Source organism: Desarmillaria tabescens, assembly GCF_030435595.1.
Source record: "Desarmillaria tabescens strain CCBAS 213 chromosome Unknown EV420scaffold_22, whole genome shotgun sequence".
Lineage (NCBI taxonomy): Eukaryota > Fungi > Basidiomycota > Agaricomycetes > Agaricales > Physalacriaceae > Desarmillaria > Desarmillaria tabescens.
Genome location: NW_026848321.1, coordinates 602,834 through 624,548, shown reverse-complemented (window position 1 = coordinate 624,548; position 21,715 = coordinate 602,834). Strand labels below are relative to the sequence as shown.

The 21,715-nt window shown below is 47.1% G+C and overlaps 6 protein-coding genes across 6 annotated transcripts; 4 read left to right on the top strand and 2 right to left on the bottom strand.

Moving 5' to 3' along the window:
* Positions 1–245: 245 nt before the first annotated feature.
* Positions 246–716, bottom strand: EV420DRAFT_1271748 (uncharacterized protein; the record flags this gene model as incomplete). The annotated part of the gene is made up of 2 exons (XM_060467663.1): positions 246–447; positions 511–716. The coding sequence occupies 2 exons, from the start codon at positions 714–716 to the stop codon at positions 246–248; spliced, it is 408 nt and encodes a 135-aa protein (XP_060329689.1).
* Positions 717–1,327: 611 nt separating this feature from the next.
* EV420DRAFT_1480846 (uncharacterized protein) lies at positions 1,328–3,771 on the top strand (the record flags this gene model as incomplete). The annotated part of the gene is made up of 9 exons (XM_060469711.1): positions 1,328–1,393; positions 1,425–1,566; positions 1,796–1,883; positions 1,942–2,000; positions 2,219–2,303; positions 2,603–2,709; positions 2,991–3,250; positions 3,340–3,406; positions 3,629–3,771. 9 exons carry the CDS (start codon positions 1,328–1,330, stop codon positions 3,769–3,771), a joined length of 1,017 nt encoding a protein of 338 aa, XP_060329688.1.
* A 3,075-nt stretch (positions 3,772–6,846) lies between these two features.
* Positions 6,847–11,208, top strand: EV420DRAFT_1644129 (uncharacterized protein; the record flags this gene model as incomplete). The annotated part of the gene is made up of 21 exons (XM_060477602.1): positions 6,847–7,049; positions 7,099–7,160; positions 7,210–7,392; positions 7,447–7,495; positions 7,553–7,653; positions 7,704–7,788; positions 7,836–8,008; positions 8,065–8,280; positions 8,341–8,439; positions 8,498–8,537; positions 8,590–8,903; positions 8,959–9,051; positions 9,103–9,224; positions 9,273–9,618; positions 9,668–10,000; positions 10,056–10,241; positions 10,297–10,555; positions 10,607–10,728; positions 10,782–10,929; positions 10,979–11,059; positions 11,118–11,208. The coding sequence occupies 21 exons, from the start codon at positions 6,847–6,849 to the stop codon at positions 11,206–11,208; spliced, it is 3,306 nt and encodes a 1,101-aa protein (XP_060329687.1).
* A 2,352-nt stretch (positions 11,209–13,560) lies between these two features.
* EV420DRAFT_523126 (uncharacterized protein) lies at positions 13,561–14,722 on the top strand. Its single transcript, XM_060482468.1, has 5 exons — positions 13,561–13,661; positions 13,726–13,925; positions 13,979–14,476; positions 14,527–14,602; positions 14,660–14,722. Exons 2-4 carry the CDS (start codon positions 13,835–13,837, stop codon positions 14,535–14,537), a joined length of 600 nt encoding a protein of 199 aa, XP_060329686.1. The 5' UTR covers positions 13,561–13,661; positions 13,726–13,834; the 3' UTR covers positions 14,538–14,602; positions 14,660–14,722.
* Positions 14,723–17,291: 2,569 nt separating this feature from the next.
* EV420DRAFT_1644128 (amine oxidase) lies at positions 17,292–19,215 on the top strand (the record flags this gene model as incomplete). The annotated part of the gene is made up of 9 exons (XM_060477601.1): positions 17,292–17,628; positions 17,678–17,764; positions 17,827–17,933; positions 17,987–18,043; positions 18,095–18,380; positions 18,418–18,527; positions 18,583–18,687; positions 18,743–19,004; positions 19,055–19,215. 9 exons carry the CDS (start codon positions 17,292–17,294, stop codon positions 19,213–19,215), a joined length of 1,512 nt encoding a protein of 503 aa, XP_060329685.1.
* A 128-nt stretch (positions 19,216–19,343) lies between these two features.
* On the bottom strand, positions 19,344–20,598 carry EV420DRAFT_1644127 (uncharacterized protein; the record flags this gene model as incomplete). Its single annotated transcript, XM_060477600.1, has 4 exons — positions 19,344–19,538; positions 19,594–20,055; positions 20,113–20,357; positions 20,523–20,598. 4 exons carry the CDS (start codon positions 20,596–20,598, stop codon positions 19,344–19,346), a joined length of 978 nt encoding a protein of 325 aa, XP_060329684.1.
* Positions 20,599–21,715: the final 1,117 nt, after the last annotated feature.

Genomic DNA, 21,715 nt, shown 5'->3' with positions numbered 1-21,715 from the left:
TTTGACATTCCATGCAGAATGCAGAAAGAATTACAGTAAGTATGTAATGAGTCTACAGAGACCAGCCATTGGCTCCAGCCTAAACAATTAAACATATCCACATGCTCCTGCGCGCCACGTAGGCGGCGCTCCATCTCTCATTCCTATGACGGCACGCAAGTCAGAACAAAAAGAGCTGGCTATCGATCATTCAAAGATGCTCTCACCTCCCATATAAATTAGCTTCGATAGGCTCCGACTGTGATTTACCGTGATTCGGAAGGCATCATGGGCATACGTCCTCCTACAGCCTTCCAGGCGTCCTGCTTCGCCTGAAGGCCCTTGAGGAGCTTATACAGCACCCGCCGGACTTCTGGCATGTACATTGCCAGAGCTTGCGGTGAAGGGTCTTCGGCGAGACATTGCTCTAGAACTGTTCGAAGGTCTGTCGGTATGCTGTGAATGTCACTGAAATTAAAGAAGCCGCAGCAGTGAGAAGGGAGTTTTGTTGAGGGGGAGGGATTTGCTAACCTTAGGTCGATTTTATGGTAGGCAAAGGCATGTATGGTAGTGTTAAACTGCGTGCCTATTTGCACGTATACGTCGCTGACTTGGGTTTCCGTGGCTTGATTTATACTCCATAGTCTGAGGGACTCTTGGAGTTGTTTCGTGGAGAGAAGAAGGGCATGGACAGCTGTCGGAACATCGCCTGGGACGCGCTGAGTGTATATGAACATTTTCGTCGACATGATGAGAAGATAGCGAGGTAGATCGGGTACAATGACGCGTTGTTTTGCGGGATGGGAGGGTCGAGGTAGTGAAGGTCGAGTTTTAAGGTCGAAAAATGCGGATGTAAATAGCGTTGATAGGATCTTATTTAGAAATCATGGGTTACTGTTTGAAGTCAGGGTGCTTACCGAAAGTTGCCACCCGCTAGTCAAGTTTGGGCTGATTGTCATGCCGCTATCTGGACTGGAAACAGACAGTGATGGTTCGTGAGGGGAGGAAGAAGAATATGGATAACGTGGTTCCATGAACAGTGTCAAGGAACTGAGATGTCGTGATGGTGAATTGAGATCGTGAAACAGGTGAGGCCACTGCTCTGAGACGGTAGAAATACAGGACAAGTGTTTCGTGGAGAGAGTAAGAACGGATTGATGATGATAGAGAAAGAGGCGGGTTCAGTAACACAGAACTGCCGGACTATCTTGGGACTATGTAACCGTGACGGCTTGACACGATGACGACGTTGACTCGGACGAGACAAGGATCGCCCTCGCCTTCGGATCCGAGTTGAAGTATATCAAATATACCGGTGCGTAGGACTCCAGGTCTGCAATCTGCAGACATGTCCTCCGCTTTTTATGCGTTACAGATGGGTTTCACAGCCCTTGCGTTGCTGGCTGTGCACCATGTGGGTAAATATTTATCTGGAGAAAAAAAAGCTATGGCAAGATAGAAATCAGAATGGGGAGGGCGCCCACCACAAGGGAAAAAAGAATTACGCTCGCATGTGTTGGTGCAAATCAGGAAGGTTCAAGGGTAGCCAAGGACCCATAGAGGCCGAGACAAAGGAGGAGCAGTTACGTAAGCAATCGTCATAGCGGACGTTTCACTGCGTTTCAGCGGTTGCCAACAGACGATCACCATGATCGCAGACAGGCTTTCCGTCGTGAAGATCAACCGATCATTGTGTCGGAGGTCAGTTCCATGACATTGCCTTCAACCAAAATCTGTTGCACGCCACAAAGATATTGAGTCTCTGCGGGTCTGATAACTCATCAACGCGCAGCCAAAAATTTGAATCTGTCTCTAGCAACCAGGGGGGGAGAAGGGCACGACGAAGACGAAGACGAAGCTTCGTCTTCAGGGCAAAAGATGTTTGAAGAAGCCCGGACAAGTAGGTCCGTTATTGCGCAAATGATGCGATCTTGACCTATGCTTTGATCCTTCGTTAATTAGATGTTACGAAGACAGTGTTAGGATCACTGGAGGCCTAGTTTGGAATTATGCGTACCTTGGTTTGTGCCTATAAACCGTGCAAATTGCGATGACATCTCCGTTGGTTCAAGTCTAGGAACTGAAGCTTGAACTCGGTGGACATCACCGTTGGGCCTTCGAAACTAAGTTCGACACCACAGGTATCCGTTTCATCGGCCATTCTTCCACGCCAGAGCGCTGATTCATCAATAACAGGGATGCGATGCGTTGAAGCTATGAATAATCAATTTCTTTCTAGACGCTCAAGCTGAGACGTTTGTTGAAGGCTATGAAGGGCTACAGATAGTGGCAGCCTTTGAGGCTCCAGGGACATCTGGTCAGAGGTATTAGCGGATAATTAAGGGCATGATTGTCATACTGGCGTGTTAGTGTACTAATGATGTACTGCTGAAATGTAATGCATAGGCGGGGGTAGTTGTGTATCCCAATACTTTGAAAGCTGTAATGCGTAACAGTTACTAGGTAGGTTTCCTTCTTTTCATGTGTTACAAACCAAAATTTTACTTTCCGAAACTTTGCAATCGAAGACAGTAGACCCCCGTTGGATCATGACATGTTATAGGGAAGTCAAAATTGGGTTTTATGGATGATTACGACGATGATTATACTGCCGATTTTGAAGTCGATTCTACGTCATAAGTACCACATTTCTACCACTGTGCACTCACGCGTACCTTGAATTGTATAAGGGGAATGGGACTACTGGGATGTTAGTCAACGCCGAGTTATGTACAATCATAATAATCACTCGATTAAGTTTGAATCATGGCTTTTCCTACGATTCTATTATCTATTTTCGCCATTCATCATCCTTAGTCGTAATATGCACATATTCCCAACTTTCGACTGTGCCTAATGATTACGGATGGCAGCAAGAAGGATGCAGACATAAAATAGCTGACGTGACCTACATATTCGTGGGTCGTCATGATCACCCATAAAGTTCTACTGATTTTGACTGACCTTCATACTGCTGGCCTGTAATTGGGACACCTCAGTTCATTGAGCAGCTGTCCTCGACGCCAGTGTCATCAACGCACCAACTATCACATGCTGGTACGGAAAACTGCAGGCACGCCGAGAACATTCAAGCGGATTAAAAAGTAAACGATTTGAAGATGGTAGTATAACCTTGAAAGACAGGCATATCAGAACATCAACTAGGAGAGGTTCAAGTCGAGGCGTCAGCCAATGGTCAGACACTCATGACAGTCATACCACGTCAAGTTCCGCCGTGCGCGAGGCAATCTTTAAAGCTGTCCAAGAGTCGGTGTGATGAAATCAAGTTTGATGTCGGTGCTCTTACACGTATAATGATGAAGCGGGTGATGCAAGTGTGATACATTAAGGCATGTGCAGCCGATACATTATCCAAAGAAGATATGCAATGCCAGAAATTCGGTAGCGCTCGCGGATGACTTTCGGTGTGAGTTGGATCGTTAGTAAACACCGCCATAATGATGGTTGCATAAATGTCTTGGAGCTATCTGGGCTTTTTCTGGAGTATCTTTTGAAGCTCCAAGCTTGTTGGTCAATCTGTTCCAGTCGGCTCTTGACAAGCTCCCTGTCGATAATCTGCAGATCAATCAATACCGCCCTGCTCTACATTTATGTTAAAAAAAGTTGGGTCACCACTTTGCCTGCCTAGCTTGTCTCCTCACGTACTTGAGCCGGATCAAGGATAATATAGTAGCTGAGGCTCCTAAACCAGAACCTAGAGCTTCCAGCTCGAACGGTGGGAGTACCGTAATTCAGGATGAGATTGCCGTCAGCGATAAGTTGCAGCAGTAACCTCCTCATCCTGTTCTTGAGCTGGTCTTGAAAACGGCTTCAACCGAAGGCCGGCAGGCGATGAGTACCTTTCCGCAATCAGATCGGGTGAGCTCGTTTCTCTTCGCGTTTTGCAGATTGCAGAGCCTTTCAGCGCATTAAGACCATGCCCTATCAGTTACCTAAAAAAAAAACTGGGAATTGTATGGCCCTAGCCCTATCACCTCCATGCCAGTATTGATGAACATTGCGCGGTTTGTCTCTCGGTATAGAGGATTGATCCCGGACATTAGCAAACCTATGCATTCGACAATTCGAAACATTGGCGAACGCCGGAAGCTTCCATGCAATAAATCAATCATTATAGCAACCTTCTCTAAGGCGCATCTTTTCACAGCGGCTAATACTACCTTTGATTCTCGATTTTCATCGCGGCGATGAGAACGTAATGTCAGTAATGTTTTCTGGAGTATACCTGGAGTATATCATTGGCCCATTGACATCTGTGTACGTCCGCTGGGTAAGATACGCGGTCGACTACAGGGAGAAGGATAGGCCCATTTATCAGATGACGATTCAGAAGGGGTAACAAGCTTAAGCCGATGGTGGAGGACAGAATTCGGTTGTTCTAGCTTCCATTAAGATCCGTGGCACAGACCAAAAGGTAGTATTAACTGCTGTGAAAGGACCGGGAAAAAGAAGGCGGGGGAGCAGCGGCATGATCGACATATTGCATGAAAATTTCCAAGGATCGTCAATGATTCAGAGACATAGTATGTTTGATACCGCCCCTTCGAATCAGTTCAAGAGCCAGATACCGACTTCATGATTGAAAACATTAAGATGAACCAAGAGATGAATTTTGAAGTGATATCAAAGCTGCCGCAGACATCAATGTGACGCTATTCCCCTGATTTATAAGATAAATGATAGGCCATGCTCAGCACTGAAATTATGTCAGAGGTGAACTGACCTGGAGGTTCGAACAATGAAAATTCTGCGATGGACGAGTTGATGGCGACATGCCGGCCCACGGTCCGGTCCGCCACGTGTGACCCTAACCCAACCTAGCCCATCTGGTTCTTTCCAATCCGCTTTAAATCGCGTGCGCATTTCGAGTCCTGTGTATACAGGATTCGGTCTATGCTAATCTGAGCCTTTCGGTGGCGGTGCATGATGGTGATAGTCCGACAATTTGCCGTGCCGTGCATGCCGTGGTCGCCCACGTTGATGTCACACGTCACACATGTTACGCGTTATCTTCTGAGCATTGTTGCTCTTCCTCAGCCATCTCGTTACCAAACGAGGCTATGTCCATAGTCCTGATGCCTCTCTCATGAAATTAATACTGCTGGTAGGAACGCTTCCTTAACCTTATTCCTCAATCCTCATCTTGTCACGGTCCATAGGCATCAATGTCACTTCCACTCAAATTCAAGTCTGCTGCTGTCTGCCGCCAAGGCCTACAATACGAGACACGGTTTCTGGATACCGTTCTTCGATATCACACCCAAGGGCATCTAGATCGTAATGTAAACGAATGCTGAAGGCGTTTGCACTCTCGAAAATGATGGGAACTCCAGGCAAATCAAGTCGACGAGAAGGAGAAGAGAGGGCAGCGAAAAGGTTTGGCTAGCAGAGTATTCATGTATCCAACGTGTGTACGTACCGCTTATTGATTCTGGTTTGATCACTGACCGTGTACTTGTGGGGTAGACCATCGTCAATGGCGGCATCTTGACCGACTTTTAGTATTACGTCGGACATCGTCTTAACGACACGAGTGGGAGCAGAACGAATGTCTTAGGTTGTCTCCGGCAAGTATAGTAGAAGTACCTCAGGTACGTTCTTCTTATCGTTGGCGTTGTGGATGGTCCTGACCTGTCTTCGTAGTGTTCCTGTACCTTGTCAAGCGGCCTCGTTCGATTCAGCATCACTCAATGCCCTGTTCAACCTACCGCTTACTGCAAAGGTGTGTTCTTTCCTTCTGTGTGTTTTGTTTGTTGTTTTAGGATCTGGAGGTGAATTCAGTTCCTGGGAGAGACGGCATACAATCACTACTGTTCTATTGTTTAACTTTATCGTGTTGTCACTGTGTCGAATATGAACCTTGTGCCACGCCCACGCAGAGCAGCCCACCCCAATTTCAGGGCTCGGATATGCCGCGCCCTGCGATGGCCCACCGCTTCATCTGTATGGTATGTTACTGTCTAGTTGACCACGATATATGATGACGGAAAGCTCATTGTACCAAGATTAAACCCGGGTGTTCATATCTCTGATACAGAAGCGGAACCAGGTTTGGTACGTTCCACTAATCAATACTCAATGGCGATACGCGCTAAAAACGCCATTGAAGTGGTTCATAAGACTAACCAGAAAGGCGCCGGGAAGTATTGATTCTGATGGTGAGCGCTCCTTCGGTATTTTTGTCCCATTTTGACGCTGAGATAGGGAAAGAACGAAGGTTGAGAATACGTTATTTGAAGACTGAATTCGGATAATAAACTTTACATCAAGCAAGCTCCAACGAGCTTGCGTCGGTCATCATCAATCAGATGCCTTGATGCGCCCTCTGATCTGTGAAAGTAATGAGGACCGAGGGCCGAAACTGCTCTGACGCATTTGTCTCCCCAGACATGTCGCTGAGATCTCGGCGTCTCTCCGTGTAAGTACCTGTGTATTCTCGACTGTTTTGTTTTTCATGCGCACAGACGGTCGTCTGGGCAAGCGACGGCTTTACGGATCTCGAGCCTGGAACTCATCTTGCATTATCTATAGAATTTATTTTCCACATCACGTGATGCGGAAAGAATCTAATGTCTCAGAGGGATTTACGCCAGTGCGACGGCTGAAATCGCCTGCTCTACACGGACATGTCAGACAGAATCCTCGCCGCAGCCCTTGATGTTTAGGGTCACCTTGCGGGTCCTACAAGGGTATGAATCATTCAGCTTGCTAGACAGCATAATGACAGGACGTACCATTCTGGGTGCTCGGTTATCTGTTTACTTGCCATCGAATCTTCGTACGGAAAAACGTGCGATCAATTCAATAGGATAAGCGATACCAAAGGGGATCAAACTTTCTTCTCTGATGGCTTCTCGAACACCTGGTGATAGACCTCTTCAATTCGACTTGGAATCTCTTGGTGGAAGTACCGAGAAGGAGGCAGAATCCTCTTCTCATGTCCTTGGGGAAACTCGCCCCCGCGATGTAGCGCTGGAACGTAGTGCCAGTCACTATTCCCCTCGGGTCAACATTGGGGCGAAGATACCAGGCGAGTTCAGAACTCTGAGGTTATTCACTTTTGCGCATCAATGTCTCTCGTTGTCATTCTGTTTCCAGTATCCATGTTGAAGAGACAAGAGATGGTCGAGCGGACGCCAAGGCGAAGCCCGTCGTCAAAGGTAAGCTACGGGAACTCATCTTCAAACGGCAAGCTCACCCTTTCCCTAGAAATTGCGGACCTGGACTGGCACGAACTGGACACTCTCGAGGTTCTCACTCGTCTCGGAGTATCAGAGAAAGCTGGATTAGATGGTCCCATGGTTATCAGGCGGCTGGCGCAGAACGGCAAGAACGTTATCACTCCTCTGCCGAAGAATCTGCACAAGCGTATATTTTTCTATATCTTTGGAGGTACGTAATACCATCTACTATCTTATACCCTCTGACACATCGGATGTCTTCAAGGTTTCGGTGGCTTGTTATTCGTCGCGTCTATCGTCTGTTTCCTTTCTTGGTTTGTCTACCCATCCGGTTTTTCTGGAAGGGAAACGAAGTTAACAGATCTCCGTAGGAGGCCCCTCGGCGACCCGAACCCATCGACAGCCAACTTGGCTCTTGCGGTAGTTCTTCTGCTTGTTATTGTGATACAAGCCGTCTTCAATGCCTGGCAAGGTGCGGAATTCAAGTCAAGCTTGGGCGACGACTCACCTTGGTTGCATCAGATTTCACTACAAGTCGCACTATGAACTCTATTGCCGCCATGTTACCCATGGATGTTTTGGTCACTCGGGATGGTAACGCTGTCAAGTGGGTAGCATCGCGATATATTTTCTCCCGTCTGACGTCCTAGCTAGAGTCCCGGCACCCGAACTTGTCCTTGGAGATATCGTTCATATCAACATGGGATGCAAAGTCCCTGCGGATCTTCGGCTCATTGACGTATCCTCCAATCTCAAATTCGACAGGTCCATCCTGACTGGCGAGAGCAACGCTATTCCTGCTACTGTCGAAAACACCAATCCTAACTGTAAGCTCCCGCTGCAATCTACCATCTATGCAGGCGCTGATAGGTTATGTCGCTAGTCATGGAGTCTCGCAACATAGCTCTTCAAGGGACGCTCTGCGTTGGTGGAGGTGGTCTGGGCATATGTGTGTGCCTCGGCGACAAGACGGTCTTTGGACGGATTGCGAAACAAGCTGCATCAGAGCGTCCTGGACGAACTTCACTGGAGTCCGAGATCCGACGCCTTGTGTTGATCATATGTAGCCTGGCCCTCACCATCGACATTATCTTTGTTAGTAAGCGCCTACTTTCGTATGTGTCGTATTTTTTTTTTCGGGGCTTACCTTTACGCGTAGTTTTGTGGGCTGCGTGGCTCCGTCGCGATCATCCAAACTTCATACCTGTTCCGACATTGCTTATAGATTTGGTTTCCGTCGCTGTTGCCTTTATACCGGGTCAGAAGCGCACTCTTTTCATCACATTCATTCTTAGTTAACCTTAGTATTCTTTTAGAGGGTCTTCCCGTTTGCGTTACTCTTTCTCTGACGGTGATGTGGGTGATAGTGTGCCCATCTTTCCGTCGTTGCTAATTCTTTTTTCTATAGAGCCGGTGCCATGCGGAAAGCTAACATCCTGTGCAAGTCCCTCAGTACAGTTGAGAGCTTGGGATGCGTCAATTTCATCGCTTCTGACAAGACGGGTACTTTGACGCAAAACAAAATGACAGTGGTCAATATTTCTATCGGGGACGAGCTTTTGACAGTCTCAGAGGCAAAAACAGCTGCACTCACTACTGGGCCCGCTGGGGAGCGTGTTAAGATTTTGGCTGCAATTGCTGGAATTTGTAACGACGCGCGTTTCGACGCGGCAGACGAGAAGTTACCTGCGGAAATTCGGAAAGTTCACGGCGATGCTACAGGTAGAGCGTCTCTGTATTTGGCGGTGTCTTGTCCACTGACACGGATTGTGTGTAGATACCGGTCTACTTCGATTTTCGGAAAGCATCAGTCCTGTTGAGGACAGCCGAGCAACGTGGACAGAGCGTGCAAAGATTGCCTTCAACTCTAGTATGTGCTTGTTTCTATTAACTATGCTTTCGAATTTCTGATGGTATGCAGAGAACAAGTTTGCTATGAAACTACTACAAGCAGTTCCCCAGAACAAACCGACTAGATCAATGCCCGTCTCTTCCACTGATGACTTCGATGTGTCATCGGATTATGTCCTATTGGTTAAAGGGGTAGGTCATGTCTCGTTACCATTTGTGCTGCTATCTAAAAAGCAATAGGCTCCTGAGATAGTATCACGCCGTTGTAGCCATATAATGGATTCGGACGGAACAATCGGACCGATGGACGATACCCTCGCAGACCGTCTGTCGGCAGTACAAGAGCAATTTGCATCAAACGGCCAGCGCGTTCTACTCATGGCTAAGAAGATCATCCACGGCGCAGAGCTCCCAGCAGATTTTTTTGTCGAATCCGGTTCTTTCCCTATGGAAGATCATATGCTTGCTTTCAACTCTGGCTTGACGGTGGTTGGTTTGGTAGCTTTGATCGACCCGCCAAAGGATGATGTCAAGCTCACTGTTGCTACGGCGCGTCGGGCGGGCATTCGGTTTGCGATGGTCACAGGTCTGTTATTGTGTCCTGGACGTTCCTATTACTAATCCCATTTTTAAAGGCGATTTCTCTTCAACTGCTGCCGCCATTGCTCAGCAAGTGGGAATTATCACCACACCAATGAGCGAAGTGAAGCATGTTACAGACCTTCAGCACGATGCTCCAATTGAGTCAGTGGCTGAGTACGAGCCTGACATCTATAAGCGCTCGGGTCCGCAAATGCGAAGTCTTGTCTTAAGCGGTTCTGACCTCATCGGCATGACCGAATCTCAGTGGAAACAAGCACTTGCCTTTGATGAGATCGTTTTTGCACGGACGACGCCCCAGCAGAAACTTCAAATCGTGAAACAATTACAAGCGGAGGGATGTACCGTTGCGGTGACAGGCGATGGAGGTGATTATTACTGATTCTTTGACATGTTTTTTTTTTCTGACGTCGGTTTCTTCAGTGAATGATTCTCCGGCTTTGAAGCAAGCCGACGTCGGAGTTGCTATTGCTGGAGGCTCCGAAGTTGCCATGGAGGCCGCGGACTTGATCCTGCTCTCAGATTTTTCTGCCATCATCACTGGAATTCAATATGGACGTCTGTGCTTTGAGAACCTCCAAAAGTCAATATTGTATCTCTTACCAGCCGGTATGTTTGCGTCTTGATATCATCCTCTATTACTTACTGATGGTTCCCTTGCCAGGCAGTTTCTCCGAGCTCATGCCTATCGTTCTTAATGTACTCACCGGGGTACCGCAAGCACTGAGCAATTTCCAGATGATCATTATCTGTATTTTTACGGATGTCTCCCCTGCGCTCTCCATGGTGAACGAGAAGCCTGAAGCAGATCTGTTATTACGCCCGCCTCGTAATCGCAAAAAGGATCGCCTGGTTAATTGGAAACTCTTGCTGCATGCGTATCTCTTTCTGGGGTTGATGGAGACAGTGACATCCATGGTTGGGTGAGCCATCTACTATACATCTCATATCATTAAATTAAATATCACAATCAGGGCGTTCTATTTCGGATTTGAGCGCAATGGCGTCCCATTCTCTGCTCTGTGGCTCAAGTACGGAGATTATGATGCAGACCCCGCGCTGATACAGGAGCTTACGAACAAGGCACAGTCCATCTGTATGACAGAATTTAGTGTTTTTCATGGTCAACACACTAACGGTGGCTTGTAGATTTCTTCAATTTGGTCATAATGCAATGGTTCAATCTACTTGCGACACGTACCAGAAGGCTGTCGTTGTTCCAGCAAAATCCTTTTGGTTCAAAAACGCGCAATGTCTTCCTGTTCCCTGCTATGGCGGCTGCACTCACTATTGCCTGGTCAGTTCCTCCGGAATGTCTTTGGATCCGAACTAATCGATCCGAGTAGTTTCTTCTCCTACATTCCATGGTTCCAAAAGGTCCTTTTGACACGCGGAGTTAATGTCGAGTTCTATTTCTTGCCGATTGCGTGAGTCCTCTTTATCTGTCGAAGCCGTACGTTGTGATGTTCAATTCTCTTGCTTTAGGTATGGTATCGGCATGCTTTTCCTTGACGAGGCTCGCAAATGGTGGAACAGGATGCACCCATTGTCGTTCCTTGCACGAATCGCATGGTAATGAGTCTGGCTACTGTCATTGCTTCATATCAGGCCGATATGTAGCATGGTTTTTACTGGTTTCCCATAGTTCTCATAGAATATCGGTGATAATTTACTTTAGAGTAGTAGATAATTATTATCGCCGCAGGGATCAATTAAAGGATTCAAGTATCATGGAGAACCGACGAAACCTAGAACAAATGACACTGAACGGTGGGTTAATAGCGCAAGTGCGACAGTAATATATCTCTTTTAGTCCCGGTTCAGGCAACGGGGCCACGAGGCCCGACTTCACCAACAGAAACCCGGCGTGCGAACATCCTTACGGCCCTCTCACAATAACATAGTAGGTCCGTGAAGTTGGTGCTTACAATATTGATGGTGGACAGTCCGTTGTCAAGAACATCAAAATACTCAGCCGACTTGCCCGCCGCAGTGATTAAATACAAAGATGGAGGCATTAGCAAAGCTCCGTAACTTATTGTCGGCGAACTAGGGACCTTTGGGCCAAAACAATAGGTCCCAACCACATAAATTGTCAAGACAGACCAACTTCGCAGCCTTCACCTAATTTCGTTTGCAGTGCCGGTCCACACCCATAATTTTCGTCTACAACCATCCTCACTTTCATGGACATCTTTGACGGATTGACCTTTTGGCTTGTGCAAGATCGCACGCTACAGAATGAAGCAGCTGAGAGATGGGGTGGCATGGATGGTGGATGCATCGTGTCCTGATAGCTTTTATCCCCCGCTTTGATAAGTGAGTGGTCGTTTTACTTTTGCTCACTGGAACGATATGTTTACTTGCTCATTATTAATGCTCGTTCAGTCTCTTTAAGTTGAAGGAGACTTCACGGATGGTATTTGGCCGCTGGACATTCTTTTGTATCATGTTCTCTTTTTCACCTCGGATTCGGGCATCGTATACTCTAGGCATTTTGGACCGTAGAGTACTTATTGGGTAAACCTGAGAATTATATGCAACCATTTTAGTCCTTACTAGTACTATGGGTGGTCGGCATGTGCAAACGGATTACGATGTGCAAATTCCGATACAGCACGGCTTCCTCTAAACCCACAAATAAAATTATCACGCACTCTTAATTATACAGTTTTGTTTAGTCGTCAGAAAAAAAACCGAAGCCAACAAGTAGCCGGAACATGCTGCAAAGAAGGATTTGCACATCGCGATCCATTTGCACATGCCGACCACCCACAGTACGGGCATGAGTGGAATTCTTTGCTGCAGGCAACAGGCAGGCGTCCAACGACTTTCAATATGAATCCGGGGACTCCGGGAAGGGACCTCAACTACAAGGTAGAGAAAATCCACACAAAGGTCGTGGCCAGTGTACGAGGGTATTGAACGTGGTGTCTTCACTACAAGAAATCAAGCGTCAGCGAGGAATGGACAATATCTCTCCACCAATGACAAATATGACCCAGAGCCCAGGGATAAGCTCTGGTATTCAAACTGGAGCTGCGGCGCGGACAATAGAGAGAGAAAATCTCAAGCAGGATATCTCTAGGAAGACATCGAATAGGAGCAGATATGGATTCAAATCGTTGTTTTTCAGTGGTGAACCCAACCCTGATCGTATTCTGGTAGCAGAAGGGGATGTTCTGCTCTGAGAATATCGATGGCCTCTTCGTCATCGTGCTTCAAGTTCAGGAGACCGGAAGTCCGCATGCGGGGCAGTTTCTGTGAGAAGAGAGCCTACATTTGGAAACTAGAATATCAATGACATCGAAACGACCATACCAGTCGGCATAATTCCAGAATTTGCACGGCAATGGCGAAAGAGTTGAAGTTCAAGGATATGTGAATCGGGATATTTCTTTATCTGATCTTTCGTCGAAGTGACAGGACTGCAACATTTTTTGGCAGAAAATGATTTCTGATGTAAGTAATAAGGGCAAAATAAAGGAGAGGGTTCGCGTTATTTACACTTATTTATCGTTGCCGGCCGGGTCCAACCGGCACCTTCACTCTTGTCTTTGCCCCCTCGTCTTGTGGCCCGTTACGGTTCTGCTCTCATTTTACACAACATAGACTTCAGTTACGCTTCAATTACGCCTCAATTCTCGATATCCTTATCCACGCTTTACAATCACCTCGTACTACCAAGATATTCTTCTGATCGCACTCAACTCTTCGGGTTCTTGGCAGCGGGAGGAAGAGACAGGATGTGTCGAGAACAGCAAAGGAGAGACAGATGAGGTGCGTGCTGAGAATAAAATCCAGCGCCAATTTCCTGATCCGAAGATAGGAATCGTCAATCTGCAGTTCAAACGTTGAAGTATGCACATCCAATACATCGGCGGCCATTCATTTCATTTCTAACTCTCACTTGCAGCAAGGTCCCGTATCGACTTCCCGTAGATCTATGTAATGCATGAGCACCGCAACCGGACGTACCGCTACCGATTGTTGACAGTGAGAGCGTCGACCATGATCTACGACAGCGAGGTAAACACGAGTCGCTGTACTTTCCCCGTATATCTCACTTTTTTACTCCTTCCTCCTGCTCTAGGAACTCTGCGACGTGTATCATCTCCCGCGTCGGTCTTCGATCTCCCGGGTTTATCATTACGTCGTTGTTCTCCATACCAGATGCTAATGGCAAGGACACGGACATAAGAATGGCCAAGTCAGGGTGTCATACTTACTACGTATCACGGAGGTTTGCCATCTTCCCCAAGAAAGCGGCAGGTAGGAAGTTCATACTACTTCGTGAGGTCGTCATACCGTTTACTTCCTTTTTTTGCTCAAACCGTATCTATCAGGCGTATATGTCTCCAGCTCAAGAATCACCCAGCAACTAAGACATGCACCCGATGATAGAGAAAAACAATCTAGATATCATTCACACAGGCAACTCAGCTATCTTGGAGCATCGGATCGAAGCGCCCGACCTTGTGTCAATGGGCACTGTTCTTTAGGATCCTTGGAGACTACGGGTAGCTCGGCGTGTTATGTTCCTTTGAAACACTGCCCCCCTTGCGCAGTGAAGCTATCCATCGTAGTCCATGGACGCTTTGCACCTCATGCTTCCGGGCTTCATTCCGTTGGTACCACTTTTCAGCTGTACCAAATATTGCATTGTCTATCTTATCTCCCGCTCAATTCAATAATACCCTCAAAGCGATGCGGGATGGGAACCGTGAATAGTTCGAGCTCTCGTCTTGTGCGCGCGAAGAGGTTTAGCGCCGAGTTCGTCCTCGAGGATATAGTCGTATTGGTTAGAGGCTATTCTGCGGATACTACAGTATCCCATGACGGACGTACGTCTAACAGATGCAAATCGTCAAACTTTTACTAACGGTAATTTTAGCCATGATATAGCTAAGCAAACCGTCTCAAAAGCACTTTCTGTTCGCAAACACCTAATGAAAAAGACATACGAGACGGTGAATTCCTTCTGTTCATCCTGCTCCAAAACTTCAGCTCACATTGACCGGACTTAGATCTTCTCAAGTGCAAAGACTGCTCTATAGATACGCATGATCCGACGGTGAAGTTCCTATTCGTCGGTTCTCACTACGCAAAGACTGCAGACCACCGTCACCCACGCCTTGGAGAACATGTCAACAAGGCCTTTGCACCTGAAGCGACTGTCATTCGCATGGTACCTCCTAGAAATCACTGGATTCAGGGATGGAACTGGTTGTATGCATGAACGGTCAACGTTGCCACCGCATATATTCGATGCTCCGTACTGGCCCTATCCCAAGATGTAGCTCTGGTATAGCTGTGCGTCATCATGAAGAACTCCGCGCCTTCTCTTCGTTGTTAGATGAGGAATACCGCGTGTTATGGTTATGGAAACGTCGACGGAAACACTCTTCTGTTGAACGAATGGTCGGAGTTCCTCGCCAGCATCTCAAGCCTCCTCAGCTGCAAGATGATGCCCGTGGCGGAAGGATGTCTTGAATATTGCTGGATCGTCAATGGCTGGAAACCAAGAAAGGGAGCAAAACGGGTGGCAGGAAGCAGCATTGACGTGGCTTGTTGACCCCGCCTATACCTCAGACACGCACACTTCGCAATACGTCTTTCTCCTCCATGACAGGGTGCGTCTAGGTCTAGCCGCTGCGAACTAGACCATCAAGGACATTGAAAGAGGAAGAGAGGATCAAAACCTAGGGCACCTCCGAATCCGTGGCAAATCCAGTCGACGTTTCCCCGTACCCACCTTGCACTGCTCTCCGCCTCTCTGGCTCCCCAAAGTGTCCCCCAGATTTGACACATCCGTCCCAATCGCACGCTTGACGTGTTCTTATCCTGTACCAAGCATAATCGACAGGTATAAAATCAACGACAGCTCGATATACGCGAGCTGGCCGAGAAGCGCTTCTATGGTTTCTAGTTTGAGCTTCTCTACCGCGTTCACTGCGCTCTTCTCTATATCCCTCTTTCAACACCTCCTTCCGTGGTCAGGATGTCGATTCGCCATGGGAAGAAATGAGGAAATGATACTCTTCGCACCACCGTGAGCCGGCTGTTGTATATCCCGCCGGGTCCTGCCTCAGCGCAGATGGTTACCAAGGCTAGCTGGACGTGTTAGCTGCGATATCTTTCAGGCCCCATCTCCTACCATCATCGTCATCATCCAGCCTATCGATTGTTACTACGCATCATGCCTATACCCTTGTACATGGATCTGCCCTTCATAATAAATTTATGCCTGGTGCAATTATTGATGATTCACTTCGCGATATGCCGTGCTTACGATCTCTTATGTGGTTGTTTGTCCTCTATCATTTATCATGCCTATCGAGTAAAACCGTCTCTACCTCCTGTTCAACATCGGGTCTCTTGTTGTTAGAGCGCCACAGAAGAATAGGATGATTACGACTTATGGTCTTTTTTTGGTTGACCTATACTTGCAGCATGATTCCAAGCTTGACCAAGAACCCTTGGCGCTTTGCTCCACCGTCATGGACGCCTCCCTATCGGACTTCATCGTGGGTTCGATCCCCAGACCTGACCTTGTTTCGTTTGTTCTCAGGGACTGCGTGCTCCTCCGGTCTGAGAGCTTCGCGGTGACTAATCTTGCAGGTCTTTTAACCAGTATCTTCTCATGAATTACATGCTTTGCAGCTACTGCTCTTGCCCTCGTGGTCGCCATGTGGTAGGTGTTCTTTCTAGTTTTATCGTTATTGGCCTCGCTGATGCATGATGTCTTGATTAGCGGCACCGTATCTTTCGGCGACTAGTCTGGAGGTATCGGATTAGTGCGATGGCTTACCTGTATTTGAGGTACGCTCTCTTAGACATCGGTATTCAATTCCCCACAACCACGAGCATCATGGGCGTTCAACCAACGGAGCGATCAGGAAGTATACATCCAGTTCTTCGGGTCTCTAACGAAGTCTTCGTTTTAATAATACTTCATGCTTCATGGGACCTGCTTCGTGATGTCCTCCTTTTTTATCGAGTGAGTTTGACAGTGGTATTGACTACACTGACTATTTACGTGACCTCCTATGATACTGCCATCTTAGAGGGGGTTACTTGGCGATTGTACTCCGCTAAGACTGTCCTGCCTTGGCGAGGAACCGAATGTGCACACCTACAGACCCAATGGGTATGCATTAATCACTCTATTAGTGCCAACTGTGTACTAGTGGTTGTGAAGCTCGAACACCTAAAAGGGGGGGAATCTCGTAAACCAGACTCCACGATCCGTATGAGGATAAGTCAATGAAAAGGAGGTTCTAGCCTTGTGGATTTTATCTGACCTTTCGTTCCTCCGGCCTACAGGGTTTAAATGCGACTATCTCGAGTTCCGAAGCTTGTATAGTACTTATATTGTAAGTACTCGATCTGCCCTTGTTTCTGTGAGACCTGGACCAACTCACGCGCCATCAATAGATAAGCGCTTACGATAGGTAATTTACTTCAGATCTTATGGAGACCAAGAGACTCCGATAACAAGGATCCAGGCACCAGTAACTGCTACTAATATCTATCCCTTATCTTGTGCCGCCATAACTGGCATTAGATCCGAACTACAGCGCAAAATGTGGGAACCAGGGAAGCTAATAACTTCTATAAAGCCTCGAGTTATCTTACGAAGTTCGACTCTTCACTGCAATGTTCGTGCTTTTGGCTTTGTTACTCTCGTGCCTTCTTATCACAGTAAACGCTGGTTCAGACTCTGAGACAGTACTGATCCTCGGAGGCGGCGTGGCTGGAATTATTGCAGCTAAAACTCTTCATGAAGCTGGCATAGATGACTTTATCATTATTGAAGCCCGAGACGAGCTGGGTGGAAGAATGAAAAGTCATCACTTTGGTGGGCAGACAGTCGAGCTCGGCGCCAATTGGATTCACGGCGCTGAGCCTATGTCGGGTCTCGTGAATCCTATTTATACCTTGGCCAAGAAACATGAGGTGAAGACGCAGTACAATGACTTTTATGGAAGCGTATGTAAGCCAGTCTTATCTTTCTTATCTTTGCGAAGCTGATAGATTGGTAGCGACCTTCGATTTGAATGGTACCACTGATTTCATTGACGTCTGTCGCAAGGCATTTCAGGACCATATAAAGCTGACTATCGCCGGAGGTGCTCTTGTCATGCTATACTCTATGTACCTTCGAAACAAGCTGAGTTTTAGCATCCGCTAGGTGAGAGACTCGGCAGATCGCTTGTCGACCTTTCTGCTCGAACGGGTTACGCTCTTGTGGGCTCTAAGCCTCAGACTCATCATGAACAAGCCGCCGAGTATTTCCATGTAATCCATTCACTCTCGTTGGTCTGAGACTTCTGCTGATGAACATCGTGCAGTTCGACATGGAATACGCGCAATCTCCAGAACAATCATCATGGATCGCACAGGCTATGGTTAGTACGTTTATTCATTTTCAATTTCTCGAATTGACATTCTATTGGCAGAATGCAAACTTCACCTATGACTTCACTGGGGAAAGGCCTTCGAAAGATACGCTTTTATCTATTGATCGACGAGGATTCAAGACTGTTGTCCAGGCGGAAGCAGCTGAATTTTTGGAGCCTTCTCAGGTCATGTTTAATTCGATTGTTACGGACATCTCGTATTCCGATAGCGGAGTAAGCGTGACTCTCGACGGTGGGCGCTTGATACACGGCGCGTACGCTCTATGTACTTTCAGCTTGGGCGTGCTTCAACATGATGATGTACGGTTCCACCCGCAGTTACCCGGTGAGTCGGCCGTTTTGATAGGACGTTCGATGTATAGATGATGCATATCGGAAAGCATACAAACAAGAAGCTATCCAAAGCATGGTGATGGCCACGTATACCAAGATTTTCTTCAAGTTTGATCGAAAATTCTGGTTTGATACAGAGGTGATATGCCTGTTCTGGAATCCTCAGAAACACTACTTACGATAAAGTCCAATAGATGGGATTGTATGCAGATCCAGAACGGGGACGTTATTCCACATGGCAGAGTTTAGACCACCCGAATTTCTTTCCCGGTTCGGGTATCATTTTTGTCACCGTGACTGTATGTCTGATTTCATTCAAGTTCGGCATCACCGAATGTAACTTGTTGATTCTAGGGTATCTTCGCCGAACGAGTCGAGTCCTTACCTGATCCACGAGTCAGGGAAGAGGCACTCAGCGTTTTGAAGCAAATGTTCCCCGATATTGACGTTCCTCAACCACTCGACATGGTTTTCTATCGATGGCATTCAGATCCTTTGTATCGTGGGTCGTACTCAAACTGGCCCCCTTCGTTCTTCCTTTCGCATTATCACAATTTGAGGGCTAACTTGGGAAGACTGTACTTTGCTGGCGAAGCGACAAGCTTGAAATATGTCGGTGAGTGCATTTGATCCTTTCTGCGGGCTAACTAGAACGTCTTTCACTAGGGTTTTTGCACGGAGCTTACGATGAAGGTCTGAATATCGCGAGGGAGATCATTAAATGTATCGGAGAGGATGAGTGTAACCCGATGAAAAGAGTGCCAGATATTACCATTGGAGACGAGAGATCTTATGACCGCTTCAATATGCAGTACAGTATATATTAATTGTATGTTTTAGAGTAACATCTACAGGTTATTCCGATTTAGGCGAATGGGTGATCTGATAATACGGAACGAATGGGCCGGCTGGGAATTTAACACCTGCCTCAGTACGTGCACTGAGGTGAAGCAAGTTAATCGTAATGGTTCGGTTCACCATGCTCCAGGTCATTCTCACGTCCACTAGTGCTCATAATACCGTCAGTTTGAGTATTCTCTGGAGTCCCAGAGCCAAACTGCAGCGCAGAGACATGACTCGCCTGCCAGCTATCATTAGGACGTGCCTGCCCTGATGCGACACGCGCCATGATAAGTGTAGGCGCGATTCCCTTCATATACACCAGTGATCAAAGTACTGTAGAAAAAGACGAAATAATAACAAACCGTTATTGTGACGTATATTATTTGCGGGTAAGCACTTGCGGCGCCGCCGCGAGCAATTAAAACGATGGATAAGATCAGGGAAATAGCGTAGAGCAAGGCGGACTCGACTAGAATTTCGACGATACCACGGTAGACACGTGCTGCAGCACTGATTCCATCTGGAGATCTCCTAACCGTGACGATACGATAGATAATGAGAGTGGTGCATAACAGCGTGGTAGCCAAAGAGAATGAAAGGTACATCGTCGTCCAATTGATTTCTGATTTTCCTGGTGTATTACCTCCGTTGGAGGTGTCGTATAGATCAGCATGTAAAGCAAAGCAGCAAAAACTGTCGAAGGCGTTGATCAGTGCGCAAAGATACGGACCACCGAGAGCCGCACCTCCTTGACTCAAGAAAAGCAGTATCGGTAGAATAACCACCGTCCAACGTTGGCCCCATACTATCCAGCAGCGCCAGATCTAATCACAAATGAGAATTTCTTTGATAGGTACAGGGCTTCGAAAATCATAACAGACCGTGATGGTGTCGGCAATATCAGTGTTGATGCCAGACGTGATTCCAGATACCCAACGAAACGTCTGTGCCTGGGCAGAGCTTCCAAGAGCCTGTACTACGGTGACATACGTTTGCCCCTTCTTGATGTAGGCGTAGATAACATAAGCCCAATTAAAGGCCAAGAAGATTGTCGCGGACATGTATAACAATATAATAAGGAAAGCCATGAAATTTCGGGCTTTGGACAGTTTTTGTTTGCTGGAAACTATACGATTAACCTAACGTGAGCGATTTCTGAAAAAATGTAACGGAACACTCGACGTACATATCGATCATAAGGTGAACGACAGAAGGCATGCATAAATGCCTGGTCGATGGCGCACCACGTATGTCAGATGATTTAGCTACCACATGATTTGCAGGGACTTACCGTGGCCTAAGGCGCCTAAGATTGCTTGATTCAGGGTTGCCTCCAAATAATCGAAGGTAGTCTGTTCTTCTGACATGATGGGGACATATAGCGAAGGAGACGGTGAGTTTAAGGGAACTTTTATGTATAAATAAGGCCCTGCTTCAGTTTCATCAATATCAGACTTGGCGTAATCAATTGAATTCAGGGCGCCCTCACCATTGCAAACAGATAGAAAAGATGCCATCTTCATGATTTGCGTGATGGCTGGTAAATCGTGCGACGAACTGATCACAAGCGGCCGATCAGTGTTTTGAGCTTCGAAAGGATGAAAGAATCGAGGAACTCACCAGCTATAATATGTTAAGACGCTCCCGGGTGCTTCTTGGGGCCGTTGGTATAGATGGGTAGCAAGGAATAAGTACGCCAGAGTTCCGTGTCACTGCGTAAGGATAAAATAGCGTAGGCATTGGTCTCCTAGATGAAGTCATGTTTTAGTTACATCTGACAGCGAGGGACCAGCGTTTCAACCGTGGACCGCCCATTCGAAGTTCATCAAATCGATAACGGAGAGAATATCGTAGAAATTAGATTGAGGTCGAAAGCGTAACATGAAGCAGGGTATGAGCATGAGGTCAGCATTGGGTCAGCAGTAATAGCTATGGAATCAGATATCATCACGGAATATCTTTAGATATCGAGGATGGCAGTCCTTCTCTGGGAAAGGAAGCAAAGTGCAATCCTGTACAATCTTGGTACAATCAGTTTATGATGTCGCTTCATAGCCCTAGCAAAGCACTGTCGGATGTCTGCCAATACAGAGGTATTGTACCAGATGGGATATCAGAGACTCAGAACTACATCGCGGGTTCCTGGTGGATGCTGTTGCAATGATCTAAGGTACAGTATATTCTGCGGGCTTCGTGCCGTGTATCAAGCCGAATAACACTCTTCCTTTTCGGGACTCGGCGAAATAAAGCCGATAACCGGCAATGCTGCATTTCCTTCTCTGGACCCCCTTGCCCGGTTATAACCGCGGGGCCATTGATGTCCACTGTTCATCGAGCGTATCGGGTGTAGGCCTCCGGAAGAAAAAATTAAACGGTTTTACTTGTAGATTTCTGCGCTTTGCAGAGAATGTCACGATTGGGCTTGGCTCAACTAGTCTTGTCCAAGAGAACAAAGCCTCCCAAACACTAAGGATGGACATGCAC